The 17,450-nt window shown below is 36.1% G+C and overlaps 1 protein-coding gene across 2 annotated transcripts in view; it reads left to right on the plus strand.

Moving 5' to 3' along the window:
- The window catches only part of LEPR (leptin receptor), a 92,497-nt gene that overhangs the window by 25,691 nt on the left and 49,356 nt on the right, over window positions 1-17,450 (plus strand). For both annotated transcript variants that reach the window (XM_060084369.1, XM_060084377.1), the window contains exons 3-5: window positions 675-734; window positions 5,366-5,695; window positions 7,619-7,742. In XM_060084369.1, the coding sequence (XP_059940352.1) occupies window positions 695-734; window positions 5,366-5,695; window positions 7,619-7,742 (494 nt within the window). In that variant the 5' untranslated portion in view covers window positions 675-694. The remainder of the gene's footprint in view (window positions 1-674; window positions 735-5,365; window positions 5,696-7,618; window positions 7,743-17,450) is intronic.

Here is a 17,450-nt window from a genome sequence, read left to right on the forward strand (position 1 = left end):
ACTCATGGGAAAGTTTGTCTCTGAAGTCATCCTTATCATCTGCATATATGAAGCCATCAGACTTTCCTTCAATTACTGATAACTTGCCAATGTGAATGAATATTACCTCATTTGCAAATGAATGGGGGTTTCCAAAAGCATATGGGAAAATTTCCTCGTCTTTATTGGAAATAAATGTGCAGTGCATTACCTATGCTATAATCATTTGGCTTTGTAGTATCATAGTGAAGATAAAGGCTTTAGGAAATAAGAGAAATTTAAGAACTGAGCACACACATAAAATGAAGAGTGTGATACTTATAATGTTAGATCAGCTGTACATATTAACATCGTGAGCACTTTTCTGTAGTTAAAAATTCAATCTCATCTGTGATACCTGTCCTGGTTTGTCATGTCATAAAGGAACATTGCCATTTTTTTGATTAAGCCATGTGTGAATGTATCGCTTATGTTTTAACTGTGTAAAATAGCATGTGCATAGGAATGAATCTATAACTTACAGTTTTACGTTAATGTTAAACACTGATACTGATCCAGAGTATAATAGAGGATTACAATTTAAAGAATTCTTAATTATAATCCTTTTCCTTTTATATTTTTCCACAGACAGCTTGTGTATATGTCAGTTTTTTTTTATGTGCGTGTGTATTTGTTTTAGATTTACTGTTTTTCAGGCGCACTTCTCTGAAGTAAGATGAGTTGTCAGAAATTCTGTGTGGCTTTGTTACATTGGGGTAAGTTATTTGCTTTTTAAATATCCATATATGAAGTAGAGATTTTGCCCTTAGAGATGCTGTTTCTTTTAATGGCGAATCAAATTTCCCATTTCCAGTTAGGAATTCTCTTGCTCATGGTTAAAAATGCAAACCAAACAAACGTATAAGTGTGAAAATGAAAACTCTTCCCAACCTCCTGGAAACAATGTGATGTGTATCCTCCCAGGAACATAACACACACACACACATTCATATCTCTAGTTGCAAAAATAGAACTGGCCTATACATTCTGCATTTTTCTTTTTTCCACTTAACAGCTTTTCAATTTATCATCACAACTATTCTTGCCAGAGTTTACTGATTTACTTATTTGTTTAATGGTTGCATGACAACGAACTGTATGAATGTACCTTAAATTATAAATTTATTTGAACAATTCCCATTGATAGACATTTCTTTTTCCATAACAGATAATGCTACATTGAAATTCGTATACATATATCTTTGTGCATTTGGAAGAGTATTTCTATAGATTAATTCCTAAAGAGGAATTTCTGTGTTGAGTAGTAAGCACATGTTTGAATTTGATAGATACTGTGAAATCTTCTCCACAAAGCTCTGTGCCTTTTGCAGTCCCAACATGAGTATATGAGTGGTATTCCATTGTATTCCTGCCAAAGATGCATGTTATCATTCTTTTACCTTTTTGCCCTGTCAAAGCAAAATACAACATCTCACTTTAATTTTACTTATTTGGTTATTTGTGAGATTGAGTACTGTTTAGTGACCATTTCTATTTTTTTATGTGATTTTCTAATTCACATACTTTGACTATTTTGTTGTTGGATTTTATTTGTCTCAATTGATTTTTAGAAATTTCTAAAATGTAGATATTTAGCTCTGTATTAGTCAAGGTTCTCCAGAGAAGCAGGACCAATAGGATTTATATATATCTAGGATGAGGTTTATTATAAGGAATTGGCTCACATGATTATGGAGGCTGAGAAGTCCCAAGATTTGCAGTTGGCAAGCTGGAGACCCAGGAGAGCTGATGGTGTAAGTTCCTGTCCAAACAATGGCAGGTTTGGGACCCAGGAAGAGTAAAGTTTCAGTTTGAGTCCAAAGGAAGGAAAAGACGGACATCCCAGTTCAAGCCTGTCAAACAGGAGGAGTTCCCTCTTACCCAGTCATTTTTGTTCTATTTAGGTCTTCAATTGATTGGATGAGGCCCACCCACATCAGAGAGGGCATCTGCTTTACTCAGTCTACTGGTTCATCCAGGAACAGCCTCACAGACACACCCAGATTAACATTTGACCAAATGTCTGAGCACCCCGTGGGCCTAGTGAAGTTGACACATAGCATTAACCATCACAAGCCCTAAGAATTTATTATGTTTTGCAGATTTTTTCTCCTTGCCCATCATTTATTTTCTAACTTGGTTTTCTTTTACAGTTCAGAATGTTTATACATACACATTAACACCCTTATACATACTTGGAAACAAGATATCATGACATTTAAATATTTTAATTTTATTTAGCAAATGTAGCATTATTAAATTATGAATGATAATATTTGGTGATAATATTTAAAATAAATGGCTACCATACAGAATAACGGATTTGTTCTAAAATGGAAAGGAAATGTCATTTAAAATGGTATTCCCCATTATGACTCTGGTAAACAATGACAAGATAATGTTATAAGGGGATGTTATCAAGGGATGGTGTATACCTTGGGAATTCCCACCTTGACTATCACCAGAAGAATGCTTTCAAAAATTAAATGTATACTAGTCTTCCTCTTACCTATTCCTGTCTCTCAAATATCCTCGAGAGAAAGCTTAATAGACATTTTTTTAGAATCTTGTGTTTTAAATTTCTGTGAAGCATAGCAGGCTTCTGTTGGAAAGTAGTCACACAATGCCAGTGACTTTTGAGTATATAGTTGACCCTCGAAGAGCATGGGTTTTCGCAGGTCCACTTATACTCAGATTTTTTTCAATAGTAAGTACTGTAGTACTGCACAATCCAAGGTTAGTTGAATCTGCAGATGCAGAAGAACTGTGTATGCAGAGGAACCGTGTATAAGGAGGGCCAACTATAAGTTATATGCAAATTTTCCACTGCTCAGAGGGTCAGTGCCCTTAATCTCCGCACTGTACTATTCTCAGTTGTTTCTTACAGCATTCTAGAGATATTTTGATTTTTTTTAAACTCAAATCATATATTTAGACTGTGTTCCAAGTTTTTGAAATTAAAGTCAAGCTATCTTTAACAAAATCTATTTTCTCTAGCAACCATTACCTGTGTGTCAGCTAGTTCTGGGCATCTTTTTGGCTACTCTAATTTTTTTAAAAATTTTTATTTTATATTGGAATATAGTTGATTAACAATGATGTGTTAGTTTCAGGTGTACAGCAAAGAGATTCAGTTATACATATACATGTATCTATTCTTTTTCAAATTCTTTTTCCATTTAGATTATTTCAGAGTATTGAACAGAGTTCCCTGTGCTGTACAGTAGGTCCTTGTTGGTTATCTGTTTTAAATACAGCAGTGTGTACATGTCAATCCCAAACTTCCAATCTTTAAAAGTGCTTGGAGCTTTCCTTGTTATATATACTGTTCTTTGTCATTTTAGCCATATATATATTTACTGAAAATATACAGGATAATTCCACTGTTAACAGATCTCAGAAAAACTAGACCACAGGGGGCTATCAAAGAGTGGTAACATTCTCTCTTATATTCTCTATCTAATTTTTTTTTTTTTTTTTGCGGTACGCGGGCCTCTCCCTGTTGTGGCCTCTCCCGTTGTGGAGCACAGGCTCCAGATGCACAGGCTCAGCGGCCATGGCTCACGGGCCCAGCTGCTCTGCGGCATATGGGATCTTCCCGGACCGGGGCACGAACCCGTGTCTCCTGCATCGGCAGGCGGACTTTCAACCACTGCGCCACCAGGAAAGCCCCTCTATCTAATTTTTATTAGGCTCCATGCTAATGTTTCACATTGGCTTTCCAAAAGGTTTGTGGTTTGGTCAAGCTTTGTGAATTGGAAGAGGTCTGGGGCCTTGATATATAACATATGATAGGATGATAACAGATGTCATGTAACATAACATGATAACATATGCCTTCAGATGAATATATATTTCCCTCTTTGGAGGGAAAGAAATATCATTTGCAAAGGAAGCATGTAAACAAAATAGAATCATCTTTTAATTAAACTGATTCAGTAGTTACTATGTCTAAGACATTCATTATTACATTTTAAGTTTTAAATACTTCTTAGAGGATTTTAGGCTAATTTCAGTTCAGCCAACCGAATCTTCCATGTGCAGCTAGGAAATATAATGCTTTTAATTAGTACCAATACATATTCATGGTTTTGTAAAATGAAAGAAATACCCAGTTCTCTTTTTAGTGAGTTCTAATTTCAGAAATAAATGTTAGAAGGATTGAAGTCCAAAGAACATAGTTGCAGTGAGGATTCACTTTTGGTGATGTTATAATACCTAATTGTTATCAGTGTGGGAAAAATAATACTAGTCATGTTAATAATTTTTACCTTAATTTTTGCATCTGATACATGTTTATATTAATTAATGTTAATAGAAAGTTCTAGAAACCAAATTGTTAACAGTCATCACTTGTGTATTTGAATATTTTTACATGTATTACTTTTGTAATTTAGAACAATACTTTTGTGAATTTTTAAAAAAATTTCTATTTTCTTACATTTTTACATTTACCATAATCCTTCAGAAGTCTCATTCTATACAAATCAATGAAAAATTCTTAGAATTTTCATTCTTCATTACTTTGTATATGAGGAAACACAGCTGTTGGATCGTTAGGGTAACTTATAAAAGAAAGAATTATGGAGAATTCATTATTTTATTATCAAACAACTACTCATTAAAATACAGGTATCATTTCTGAGGATTTTTGTGGGGGGTACAGGATTATAAAATTGTTCTTAATTTTATGTGTCTAAAAAGTGATAAATTATCTTTAATCAGCAGTGGACATTTCCTGTAAGAAGTCTGTCATTGTGCATCAATTATTGGAGAATGCATTAAGGACATGTCTTATATGATGTCATATATCTGGAGAACCATGGGCAGATTCAGGAAATCATCCAGCTGTCCTGATGTTGAAGAAAAACCCTTTCTAAAAGCACTCAGTGAAAGTAGTGTTAACATTTTGGTGTTATTCTCATTAAGAAATATTAAAACAGCACGTTAATGTTTGCTTATATAATTGCACATCCAGATACTTATCATTTATGCTGGAAGTTCATTAGAATAATTTATTTTTTAGAAAAGGAAATTGGAATATTTAGCTATAATTTCCTATCATTAAAATATAAATATGAGATGTTAGATTAATGAGGAAAATGAAGTGTGAATTTCCAAAAAGGGGTGCTAAGAAGTGAAGTTACCTCTATAAATAAATTCACCCTCTTAAGTGTAACACTTTGTTCAGTGGAAGCACAGAGCTATGCATTAGGCACTGATTGAACACTTAGAAAGTTAAGTAATTACTATTGAGCACTACGTGGCTTAATCTTAGATACTTCCTATTTATGTCTAGTCAAAATGATTAATTGCTTTTCTCTGTGTCTTTTAAATGTCCTAACAGAATTTATTTATGTGATAACTGCATTTAACTTGGCGTATCCAATTACTCCCTGGAAATTTAAGTTGTCTTGCATGCCGCCAAATACAACATATGACTTCCTCTTGCCTGCTGGAATCTCAAAGAACACTTCAAATTTGAGTGGACATTATGAGGCAGTTGTTGAAACTAAACTTAATTCAAGTGGTACCTACCTATCTAACGTATCATCCAAAACAACTTTCCACTGTTGCTTTTGGAGCGAGGAAGATAAAAACTGCTCTGTACATGCAGACAACACTGAAGGGAAGGCATTTGTTTCAACAGTAAATTCTTTAGTTTTTCAACAAATAGGTGAGTATTTTAATGTTCCAAGCATTACCTCTTACTTAACTGTATTGAACAAAATGGTTCTATTCTCTGAAACCTGTGTGTGAAATAGATGTCTTATGGATGTGATTCTGAGCACACATTATTATTTTATATTAGTAATAAAATTAGGACCAAACTAATAAGTCCCCAATTATTTTCTATCCCCTAAAAAATAAAATAAAAATGTAATGAGGGAACTTTTAAACCTTAAAATACATTTCTTGTAGTCTTCTAAATTGGCTTTAAAAAAGAAAAAGAACAACTTATTTTTGTTAAGTAGATAAAATATCAAATGGCAGATAATACTGTTGAGTTAGTTAAAGCAAGCAAGGAATCTCTCCGTAACCAAGGAGAGATAAAAAAAAACAAATCAAGGTTTTTCTTGTTGTTTAAGTGTAATGCATACTAAATGTAGCTCATGTTGTTAATAATTCTGCATCTGGAAATCTAAACAACAAAATTATCTCCAAGCCTCTGGAAAAGCTAAATAGAGCAGAGACAATTGACATAGCACTGTAGAGACCTACAGTATGAAAATAAAGACGTACATAATATAACACTCCTATGTAGGGTTAGTCAGAATTTCTCAACCTCAAAATTATTGACATTGTGGGCCAGATAATTCTTGGTTATCAGGGACTGTTCTGTGCATTGTGGGATGTTCGAAGCATCCCTGCCTTCTGCCCACTTAATGTCTGTTAACACTCACTCCCCAGTTGTGACAATCAAAACATATCTCCAGACTTTGCCAGATGTCCCTTGGAGTGCCAAAGCACCACTGATTAGATGGAAGAAACACTCAGTTTGTTGAGATCAGGTTAGGAGTAAGGATAAAGCATAACTGCAATAAAATCAGAGTTTTAAAACAAGTTAGAAATAATAACTCCCTGTGTCTCCAACTGACTATAAGCATTTAAGTTAATTTTAAATGACACACTTCTTTAATTTGTAAGGGAACTTAACTTAGCCATTCCAATGATTATTAAATATACTAAGAATGAACTTAAAATGTTAGGGTCCCTGTGATGAGCTGTGAAATGATCAAAAAATGTTAGCACTTTTTTCGATTATTAAGTGAAATAATTTTGATGCAGATTTTAATTTTACATATATATATAAAGGCTAATAATTCATTATTTTTAAATGAGTTTAAGTTTTTGTAACTAAAATTACTAGGTTAAGTGGTGGTTATTCAGGATTTCCATTTAATATTCTGCCGTATGGGCTGTTTATTTCATAGGGCTCAACCTATGCAAAGTCCCTACTAGCTAGAAATCCTTCAAATGGGGAAATATGTTAGTGGTGCTTAAAGATAAGTATTAGTGTTGTCTTAAGTTAGTCATGATTTTCAACTATTGCTATTCTTGCTCTCTAAATTACAAATCACTAATAGTTTATCATTGTCAGGTGAGTTTTTCAGTGTACAGTGAAATATACTCACATAAGTTGTATGTGGGGTCTATAATATTACAATAACAAGAATTTAAGATATGCATCTTAGTTCCAATGTGAATCACCATGCTTTATTGCTAAAGCAGACACTTAAATACTGCCCCAAATTTGCTTGTACCTTGATATTTCATGTTCTCTTGTCTCTTGGAAAGTGAGGATGAACTGAGCTAGGTGAGTTTTAGGGTCTTCTGTCCTACTTAAGTGGTTCAGGATTTTAAAAATGTTTGAGAAACAATAATTGAATTTAATTATCTTACTTTATGAAAAAGGAAACTGAAGGCCAAAGGGACTAAATGGGCAAACATATATGATCAGTTAGAGCCTGTTCTTTTTCTTTCAGAATGGGCAGTGGAAGTTGTATCAGAACACCGGTAAATTTAATTTAGCTCTTCTCTTTCACTGAGTTGTTCAGAATGTTTTTCTCGGGTTTAATTTAGTTTATTTTTAATTCAGGTGCAAACTGGAACATACAGTGCTGGATGAAAGAGGACTTGAAATTATTCATCTGTTATATGGAGTCATTATTTAAGAGTCCTTTCAAGAATTATGACCTTAAGGTCCATCTTTTATATCTTCTGTAAGTACCAAATAAATAAATTTGGACATTTCCATGACACCAGTTTTTTTGAAATGCAAGAGCTTCCATATACAGAAGTAGATTATGAAAGCTCTTCTATCTCTGCATTTCCTTTTATATCAATGTACATTTCTGTATTTTTTATACAACCTTCTTCTCCATTAGGTTTCCTCTTTTCTCCTCATGTTGGTTCAGGTAGCAAAGCATTGCAGATATGGATGGGCATATATTCTCAAAGAAGCGTGAACTCAATTCAGTAGTCTTAGATATTTGAGTGGAGAAAGGGAAATAGTTTATATTTCTTTTTCTGGTGGATTTTTCTCTCATATTTGATCTTTTTATTATCTTAAAAATGTAAGTGCTTTTTATTTATTTGTGCTAGGTAGAGAGCCACGATGGTGGTTTCAAACAGCCATACACTTACGATTCTAACAGCTAATATGTCATTCAAGTTTTCTAATAATTCCAGTGATAATACATACCATTTCTATTTGAATTTTAACTCTTTAAAATTCATTCTCATTTGTTCTTTTATTTGATGCTTAAGAAAAATGTCACTCACCTCCCTCAGTTCTGCAGTTATTGAGGTCATATAATTAAGGGGCAGTGCGCTAGAAACTGTCCATATAAAGATGAATAGAGACAGAAAGTAGAATGATGGCTACCAGGGACTAGGGGAGGGGTAATGAAGAGTTCTTGTTTAAATGGGTTCAGAGTTTCAGTTTGGGGAGATGAAAAAAGTTCTGAAGTTGAATGGTAGGGATTGTTACCCAACAATGTGAATGTACTTAATGTCATGAACTGTACACTTAAAATGGTAAATGTTACGTATATTTTACCACAGTAAAAAAATTTTAAAGAAACAAAGATGTCAAGAAAAAGATGTATTCATAGATTTTACTAAATGTGGATTTTTAAAATAAATTTATTTATTTATTTTTGGCTGTGTTGGGTCTTCGTTTCTGTGTGAGGACTTTCTCTAGTTGTGGTAAGCGGGGGCCACTCTTCATTGTGGTGCGCGGGCCTCTCACTGTCACGGCCTCTCTTGTTGCGGAGCACAGGCTCCAGACGCGCAGGCTCAGTAATTGTGGCTCACGGGCCCAGTTGCTCTGCGGCATGTGGGATCCTCCCAGACCAGGGCTCGAACCCATGTCCCCTGCATCGGCAGGCAGATTCTCAACCACTGCACCATCAGGGAAGCCCCACTAAATGTGTATTTTACCTCAACTTTTAAAAATAACTGCAATGGTTGATTTATGTATTTATTCTCACTGTTTTGCCATATGTTGTTCTATGTATTTTTAGACTATATTGTTGGGTGGATCTATGTTCTTGGTTGTTACATCTTCTTGATGTATTTTACTATTAACCTTTATACAACATTCTTCTTTGTTTTGTATCTTGCCTTTAGTTTTAAATATATATTTTGTCTTATATTTTTTTAAAAAAGAATAGTTATGATCTCTGTCCTTGAGCCACTCACAGGCTAGTGGTTGGGACAGATATGTACAAATATGTATCAAAATAGGGTTTCAGTTTTAGTGGTTACTGATGTGCACTTGGTAGGCACATGAAGATGTGGGAGCACAAGACTGGTGTGAGAGCCTTATGTGGGGATGTCTAGAGCACTGGTAGCAAAAGGAGTGAAGATTTCCCAAGGAAGGAGATAGCTAAGTTGAAACTTCAGGAATGAATAAGAGCTAATAACAAAAATATGTGGGCAGGTAGCATTGAGAAGCATATCAACATGACCTGGAAATATTTTAGAAATTTAAATTTGATAACTCTGTCCCAGAACTAGAATCAGAAATTTTGGGGGTGAGGCCCATCAATCTGTATTTTATCAAGCCCTTTAGATGAATCTGATGGAACTAAAATTTGAAAATTTCTGGTGTAAAGGTAAATAAGACAAATTTTAGAAGAAAATTTGCATAGCTGCTACCATCCCCATTATGTACTGATTATCAGACTGTAGTTAATATTTATAACTTACGTTAGACTGCTGGACTAATTTTTTTTTGGCCTCGCTGCGAGGCTTGTTGAATCTTAGTTCCCCACCAAGGGATTGAACCCAGGCCCCCGGTAGTGAAAGTGCCAAGTCCTAACCATTGGACCTCCAGGGAATTCCCTGAACTAATTCTTAAAGTCACCCCACAGGAGTAGCCCAGATAAGGTGCCCCTGCTGTCACATCTGGACATTGAGTATCTCTGTGATGATTACCACCTCTAATGCTGGTCACTAGATGAATCTAGAAGCCCCTGCTAGCCCCTGTTGCTTTAATGAGTACAATTCTCGTTAGGGCCAGTGTCTTGAATGGGAGTATCTGATTGGTGAGAATGTGCCGTACCTGCTAGTGTTTCAGCCTAACAGAAGAGTAGATTTCCCAGGCAGATGCTGGGCAGCCAAGTGGATAAATGTCCACAACAGAATGACTGGGCTATAAATCTCTAGAGGCCCAAGAAGCCTCGCTGAAGTAGTAAAGTGGGAAGGTGGAGGAGTAATGGGCAATGCACAGCCAAAGGTGAACATGTAAAGGATGGGAAGGAATGAGCTTGTTTCTAGTCTATAGAAAATGACCCAGCAGGGAGAGAGAAATTGAAGATGTGATAGAAGGGGACCCATTGAAGATACATGACAGAGAGTGAATGGTTGAATAGGCAAGTTCCAGAAAAAGAGCACAGATGAAGGGTTGGTCTTAAAACGTATTGAGAGAAGAAAGGAAGCACTGTGGTGGATGAGGATATATTTGAAGCCTGGGCAGAAAGTTTCCTGCTTTATTAACCAAGACAGATTTTAGCTCAGAGAAAAGAATTCCTTTGCAATGTAGTACATTTTTGTGATGACCTGAATACTTTGGGTGATGATTAAAATCTCACTAGGTGCCTATTCAAGATAATTTCAAATAACATCAGTGGGCTAGGGTAATGTGCTCAGTTTTAAAGCTCTGTGACTATGTGTAAGGATTTATATTTTATAATTTTTATAATGTATAGGCCATAGTTATGTCTGAGGTCTGCATTTTCTGAAAAAGATATTATATATGAATATGTCAGAACATTACAAAATTGCATAGTAAATTAGCTACAGCTGCAAATTTGAACTTCAGTCAGCTAAGTAGTCATTGGTCTGTTCATCTAAATGGTAAGACCCAGGAAAATGAGAAAATTATGATAAACTAAATAGATTTTTCAACTTGCTCATATGATGAATTTAGTAGATTCTTTTGACCTGCTTTTATTCAAACTCAGGTTTGTAAAAATATTAATACAGGAAAACCTAAGTGCATGCAATTTGAGAAGCATTTTCTTTTCTTTTCTTTTCTTTTTTCTTGCCATTTTCATTGTCCTCTCCATTGTATGATTTGGTTAGTTTTACCAATTGTCACATACTATTTCCACCTTGAATTCTATTTTTGTGTGCATCTTTGGGCAATATATATCCAAAAATTTAAACAAGACTCTTCAGATCAGGAGGAAGAGCTGGCCAATATAACAAATGAAACCTCTGTGGAAGAGGAAATCCATAAGGATGGTTACTATAGAAAAGTTTTTCATCAAAATCACCTCCCCAAGACATTAGAGAATTCATGAGAGAAGTCTTTCAAATGCTTCCATGTAAATAAGTATGTATTTAAAAGGAACTAAAACCTAATGTTTATAAGGGATTTAAAGCCCTATAAATATGTCCCTTAAGGGAAAGCATTGTTTAAGGTCAGATATTAATGTTTGTCAGAGAAACTGAAGGAGAGATACCGTACAAATGTGTTATTTTTGAATTTTCTCTTAGACCTAGGAAGGAAATCCTCTTCTTCCTTTGTGAGGTGCCTATGTGTACATCAGACACTGAGCTGAGTGTAGGGAACAGTGTTAAACAACTCAGACTCAACCCTTGCCTTCTTGGAGCTGATAGTAAGACAAAGAACATAACAAAGTTTGAAAATGCTGTGATGTAATAAATATGGGGATTTTCAGAAACATATGCTAGAAGTATCTGCCTAGATTATAAGGGGGCAGAGAAGAGTGAGCCAGAGAGAGTGAAGAGCATTTGCAAAGGAACACAGTCACATATAGACATTTGAGGACTTGAAAAGTTCTGTGGTTGGGAAGCTGGGGAATGATGAGAAATCAAGGTGGATGAATAAGCAAGGGTCGTCCAGGGAGTTTGGACTTTTGTAACTGCTAATACCTAGTTTACTTTGTCTCTTCACTGTCACTCTTATCAGCATTCTTGGTGATTTCAGCATCAACCTGGATGATCTTCAATTTATTGAAAACTTTACTTTTACTCTTCTCTTTTTCATCCAACCTAGCTTACCCATTCCCATGGATCTTGTCATTGCTGATAAGCTTGCTCTTTCTCTAATCTCAGTTTCAAGGATTCCACTCTTTGACCATCTCTCCCCCTACCCGTCATGTCAGGCCTATTCCCTCTGTCACCTCAACCTCAGGAGTAAATCTTCATGCCCCTTGGCTCTGCTCTCTGGACACTTGTTTCTGCCCTCTGAGTCACCTTCCATTTTTTTATGAAAAGTTACACATCTCTGCAGCTGAGTAGTTTTCTCAGCATGCTTCCGGTTGGCACAATTTTGGGAATCTAGTGGCTTTGTTTCATTTTGTACTCCTTCAGTCTAAGCTAGCAGTGTTTCTGCTACTGTAATTCTCTCACAAGATCACACAGCCTCCTGGGAATCTTTCTGGGGTTCACTCCATTAGATAAAAGCCCGCAGGTCTCTTAGAAATAAGCTCTTCTCTGCCTTCTCTTTGATCTTTGCTTAGAAGCCATTTCAAACATCCTTAGCCATCTGGAGAGGCTGGGAACTTTACAACTCTCAAGTACTAGTTCCTTTGTTTAACAGCCCTTTTGTCAATGAATATCTCTCCTCTTGAAACAGTAAGGAACCAAGAGGCACTTTCAGCACTTGCTTGGAGATCTCCTGAAATAGATCACCAGATCAGTAGGCACATTCTACACTGTCCACAGAACTGCAGATGTGTTACTTAGCTTTCAACCACGATGTAAGAAAGATTCCCTTTCCTCCAGTTTCCAATATCATGTTCCTCACTTCCTTTTGTGTCCTCACTGGCAGTGTCCTCAAACTGTAGATTTCTACTAACGGTCTGTTCAAGGTGTTTTAGGCTTTCTCCATCATGCCTCTCCAAATACTTCCAGCCTCTGTCCATTACCTAGCTCCAAAGCCACACCCACATTTTTAGGTATTTGTTATGGCAGCATCCCACTTCCAGGTACCAGTATCTTCCTTGGCTATCTATGCCATATGATAAATTACCCAAAATTTAGTGGCTTAAAACAACAACCATTCATCATTTCACAGTTTCTGTGGGTCAGGAGTCTAGGTGCAGCTTAGCTGGGACATCTGCCTTAAGGTCTTTCACAAGGTTGCAATGCAGATGTCAGGTAGGAGTGCAGTTATTTCCAGATTCAACTTCTGGAGGATCTGTTTCCAAGCTCACTCCCTAGGCTTCCAAGTTCCTCATGGGCCACTAGACAGAAAGCCTTAGTTCATCCCAGGCTATGACTGGAGGCCTTCTTCAGTTCTTTGTCCTGTGTATTCTCCATAGAGCACCTTACAACATGGCAGCTGGCTTCCCTTAGAGAGAGCCAGAGAGACCCACTGATGACCTTGTTTTTGATTTTCACTGGGAAAGCAGGAGGTGGAGGGGGCGGGTTCAAGTTTTTGCTTTTCTCACCAAAATCTACCAGCCTGCTCATGTCAGTGCCTATGCAGTTTCCTTGTTTTCTTTAATTGCTGATGAATTCTCTGGGTTCCAATATAAAATGAACCCTTTCTTCTGTGTTTTGAGTCCCATCCCCTGTTGTCACTCAAGGACTTTGTTCCGGCAATTATTCTCTCTCTCTCCTGCATCATCAAGTTTTCCTCTCAGCCGATACACATGCTGCAGTAACTCCCATTTAAAACATAGATTTCCTTGATCACACATTTCCATCAAGTAATCACCCCATTTCACTACTCCCTTTAAAGAAAACCAAGTTTTGAACTATGTGAATATATATCTTCAGAAGTTAATATAAAAAGTCAGCAAAAGTGACTTCTGGCCATGAGGGAATAATAAGTTCTAGGATTACTCTTCTGTCATAAACAACTAGAAAAGTCGATAAAAGTAGAAAACATCTATTTTCAGATATTGGACAAAGGCAGAACAGAACATGATTCCTGAGAGGAGGAAACAAAGTAAGTTCTATTTTACTCAGGTTTTCCGGGCTGGAGGCAATTTCCAGGACATGGCACAAGGCTGGGGAACTCAAGCAGAGCCCAGCAATATTGCTGGATTGAGGAGACAGAGAGAAGAGTTCAGAGGGTAAAAGGGGGCTTGATTCATAGGGCAGGGTACCTGAAGCAGGGAGGTACACAGGAATTAGCACTGGGGTCCCCTTGATTCTTTGGCTGAATACCCATCTGTCTATGATCTTGGGCCAGAAAACTTCTAGGAAGAGAACAACTACCAGGAGCTGTTATCTAAGCAATTCCCAGAGGTCACACAGGGCCAGGAATAATGAAAGTTTCCAACAGGGAGACTTGGAGAGACCTTGTTGAATATCACTGACATTCAGTAGAAACCCCATAATAGCCACACTTTAAAAGTGGGGCCAGATTAGCCCTAGAGTCAAGGCGATTCTATACTCCCCTCAAAAGAGCTTAAAAGAAGCTTAAAAGGTTCACACTTAAGTCACCCAAGTAACTTAGCTGATTGCCAGAACAAAATCCAACATTCTTTAAGGCAAAACAACATAATCCAACACTCAATTGTAATATTCACAATGTCTGGCATCCAGTAAAAAATGGTACATATATGAAGAAAGAGGAAAACATAACCCCAAAAGAAAAAATAGACAATAGAAGCAGACCCAGAAATGGCAGAGATAATAGAATTAGCAGACAGTTAGTTTTAGCATGCTCCACATGCTCAAGGATATGAAGGAAAACTTGAACATAATGAGGAGAGAAATTGACAATATAAAAAAGAACAACTGAAATTTTTAGAGAAGAAAGATGCATTATTTGTAAACAAACGTGCTCAATGTTAATTGGGACATTTTAGGCATAGTGTTATTTAATTCAGAAACAGTGTGTGCAGGCCACAGTGCTAGGCTCTGTGAGAAGTACACTTTCCATTCTTTCTCTCTTAACTTTTTTCTTTCCTTCCCCCTCCTTTTTTCCTCCTCCCTCGCTCCCTCCCTTCCTTCCTTCCTTTCTTCCTTCCTATCAAGATGGACTCATGGATTATTATTTTATTTTGTGAGCTATATTTAGTTACTATCATTATTTATTTTATTGCTCACACTGTCCCATATTTGGCAGTGGGTGCTTATGTAAACTGGCCTCTGTGTCCTTTTGATGTGTTAGATCTTTTTTTTTTTTTTTAAATAGGACTCCTTACTTTCTAGCACTACAAGATGTTTCAGGTTGATTTTATACTTTTCCTGCTCTGACACTGGAATCAGCCATTTTTCCAAGGAGTCCTGATTCTTTTCTGTTGGAGAATGATGTTTACAAAGTGGTATCAGGGGGCTAGATGCTCACTGTTACTTGGGTGGTATTGTTTCTAGGCCCTCTCAGCTACAGAGTTAGTTATATGTATGCATACACACAGTACACACATAATGTGTATATATAATACTCACAAGTCTATATTTTTATATCTCTGTATATACACATATTAAAAGCATATTAAAATCCAAAGAATGTTGGATTTCGTTCTGGCAATACTAATGTCTCTTGTTCTAGTTCAAAACCACAGGATCTATCCTAGCCTTTCTTTTTTTTTTTTGTAACTCCTTTTTCTAGCAGTGAGAAATCTTGCTTCCCTTTCCAACAATATATTACCTAGTTGCTCAGTCCTAGAATACACACAAGTAGTTTTGGAATAGCTAAGCCATACCACCATAGAAAACAAATAGGGTAACTAGAGTGCAATGTTTGTTTAGACTCATTTTGCCTTTGCTAAAATTCTGTGTTCTGAAGTTAATTAGGATATCCCCTCCCCTTCTGCCTCAGGTGGTTGTATTGTTAACTTGATGTACATTTAGGTCTATATGTTTTCATTTGCATTCCTTTTTTATTTTCTTTCTTCCTCCCTCTCATCCTTGTTGATTTTCCGTTTGTTTGGTGATATTGTACATCTGACGAGTACTTTGTGTTTTACAGAATACTTCTTAAATTTGTCTCCTTGATGAAATACATCTAAGTCAACTTCTCACCTGGGCCTAATTCATGAGGTCTGGGCTGGATTTGCATTTCTGTCAATTTCCAGATGATGCTGATGTTACTGGCTTGGGGACCATACTTTGAGAACTGCTGGTCTATGACACTTATTAAAAACAGATTCCTTGGCCCCAGACCTACTGAATTCTCCATGGAGGGTCCAGGAGTCTATTATGATGAAACTAGTCTGGAACACTAACCTGTTCTTTGAAATTACTTGGGATTGGTAAACTAGATTTTGGGGAGTAACATTTGTATAGGTTACCAGTCTGAGATTTAAAATGTGAATTGATTAAATTATACACAAATCTAATGCTAAATATTCCAATTCATGCTTATTAGTTTGCCCACTATGTTTTGCTCTCAGTTTATGTCACAATCAAGAACACTCATTTGGTGTTATTCCTATAATAATTTAGTATAGATCTTTGCTTAGAGAAACATTAATATATTCATAGAAAAATTTTGGGGGAACAAGTAATTTGATCAAAGGTCAGATGATAGAATGTGCTTTCTATAAACCATTTGTGGCTAAAAGATGAAATTTCAGTACTAATTATATATCTAATTTTTGAGTAGAAATATTGCCCAAATTGTGAAATTTGCAAAGAAGCCAAATTTAAAATTTATTTGACCATTTTTTTCACTATTTTCACTTGCAAGTAAAGTTTACTCACATATAGAGAAATTAAATAAATAGTGACACTGTGTGTGTGTGTGTGTTGGCAATGCATAAAATATTTTGCTGCATAAACATTTTTCAAGAACTTCAGAAATTCTTAAGTTTTGGTTATTTTAAGCCAGTGTATCTCTTTCTTATTTTAAAAATTTGATCATCATTTTAACTTATACTATAAAATTTTGATGGTTTAAAAGTAGTATTATCAAAATTTTAAAGTATCATTTGATGTTCATAAATACTTAAAACTTTTTTTTTTTTTTTTTTTTTTTGCGGTACGCGGGCCTCTCACTGTTGTGGCCTCTCCTGTTGCGGAGCACAGGCTCTGGACGCGCAGGCTCAGCAGCCACGGCTCACGGGCCCAGCCGCTCCGCGGCATGTGGGATCTTCCCGGACCAGGGCACAAACCCGTGTCCCCTGTATCGGCAGGCAGACTCTCAACCACTGCGCCACCAGGGAAGCTCCTGATGTTCATAAATACTTAAAACTTTAAAAAATCTTTTGGAAGGTAATAGAAGTTCTTATGCTGACTTTGGCAAGTAACAAGGCTGGTGTATTCCAGGTTTCACACAAAATTGGAAAAACTTCTGCTGTCATAAATATGAGAAATATCTAATGTTTTCCTCAAGGAAAAAATAATTTGAAATAATTCTGTAATTCTCTAATATTCTGATTTATAGAAATATTAACATAATTCAGATTATAATTATTCTTTAGTTGTGGCCATTAAAGTCTTTATCAATCTCCTAAATAAAATGACAATGGTAAAAGTGAAACTTATCTTGT

The sequence above is a fragment of the Mesoplodon densirostris genome, chromosome 2, assembly GCF_025265405.1.
Source record: "Mesoplodon densirostris isolate mMesDen1 chromosome 2, mMesDen1 primary haplotype, whole genome shotgun sequence".
NCBI classification, from domain to species: Eukaryota; Metazoa; Chordata; class Mammalia; order Artiodactyla; family Ziphiidae; genus Mesoplodon; species Mesoplodon densirostris.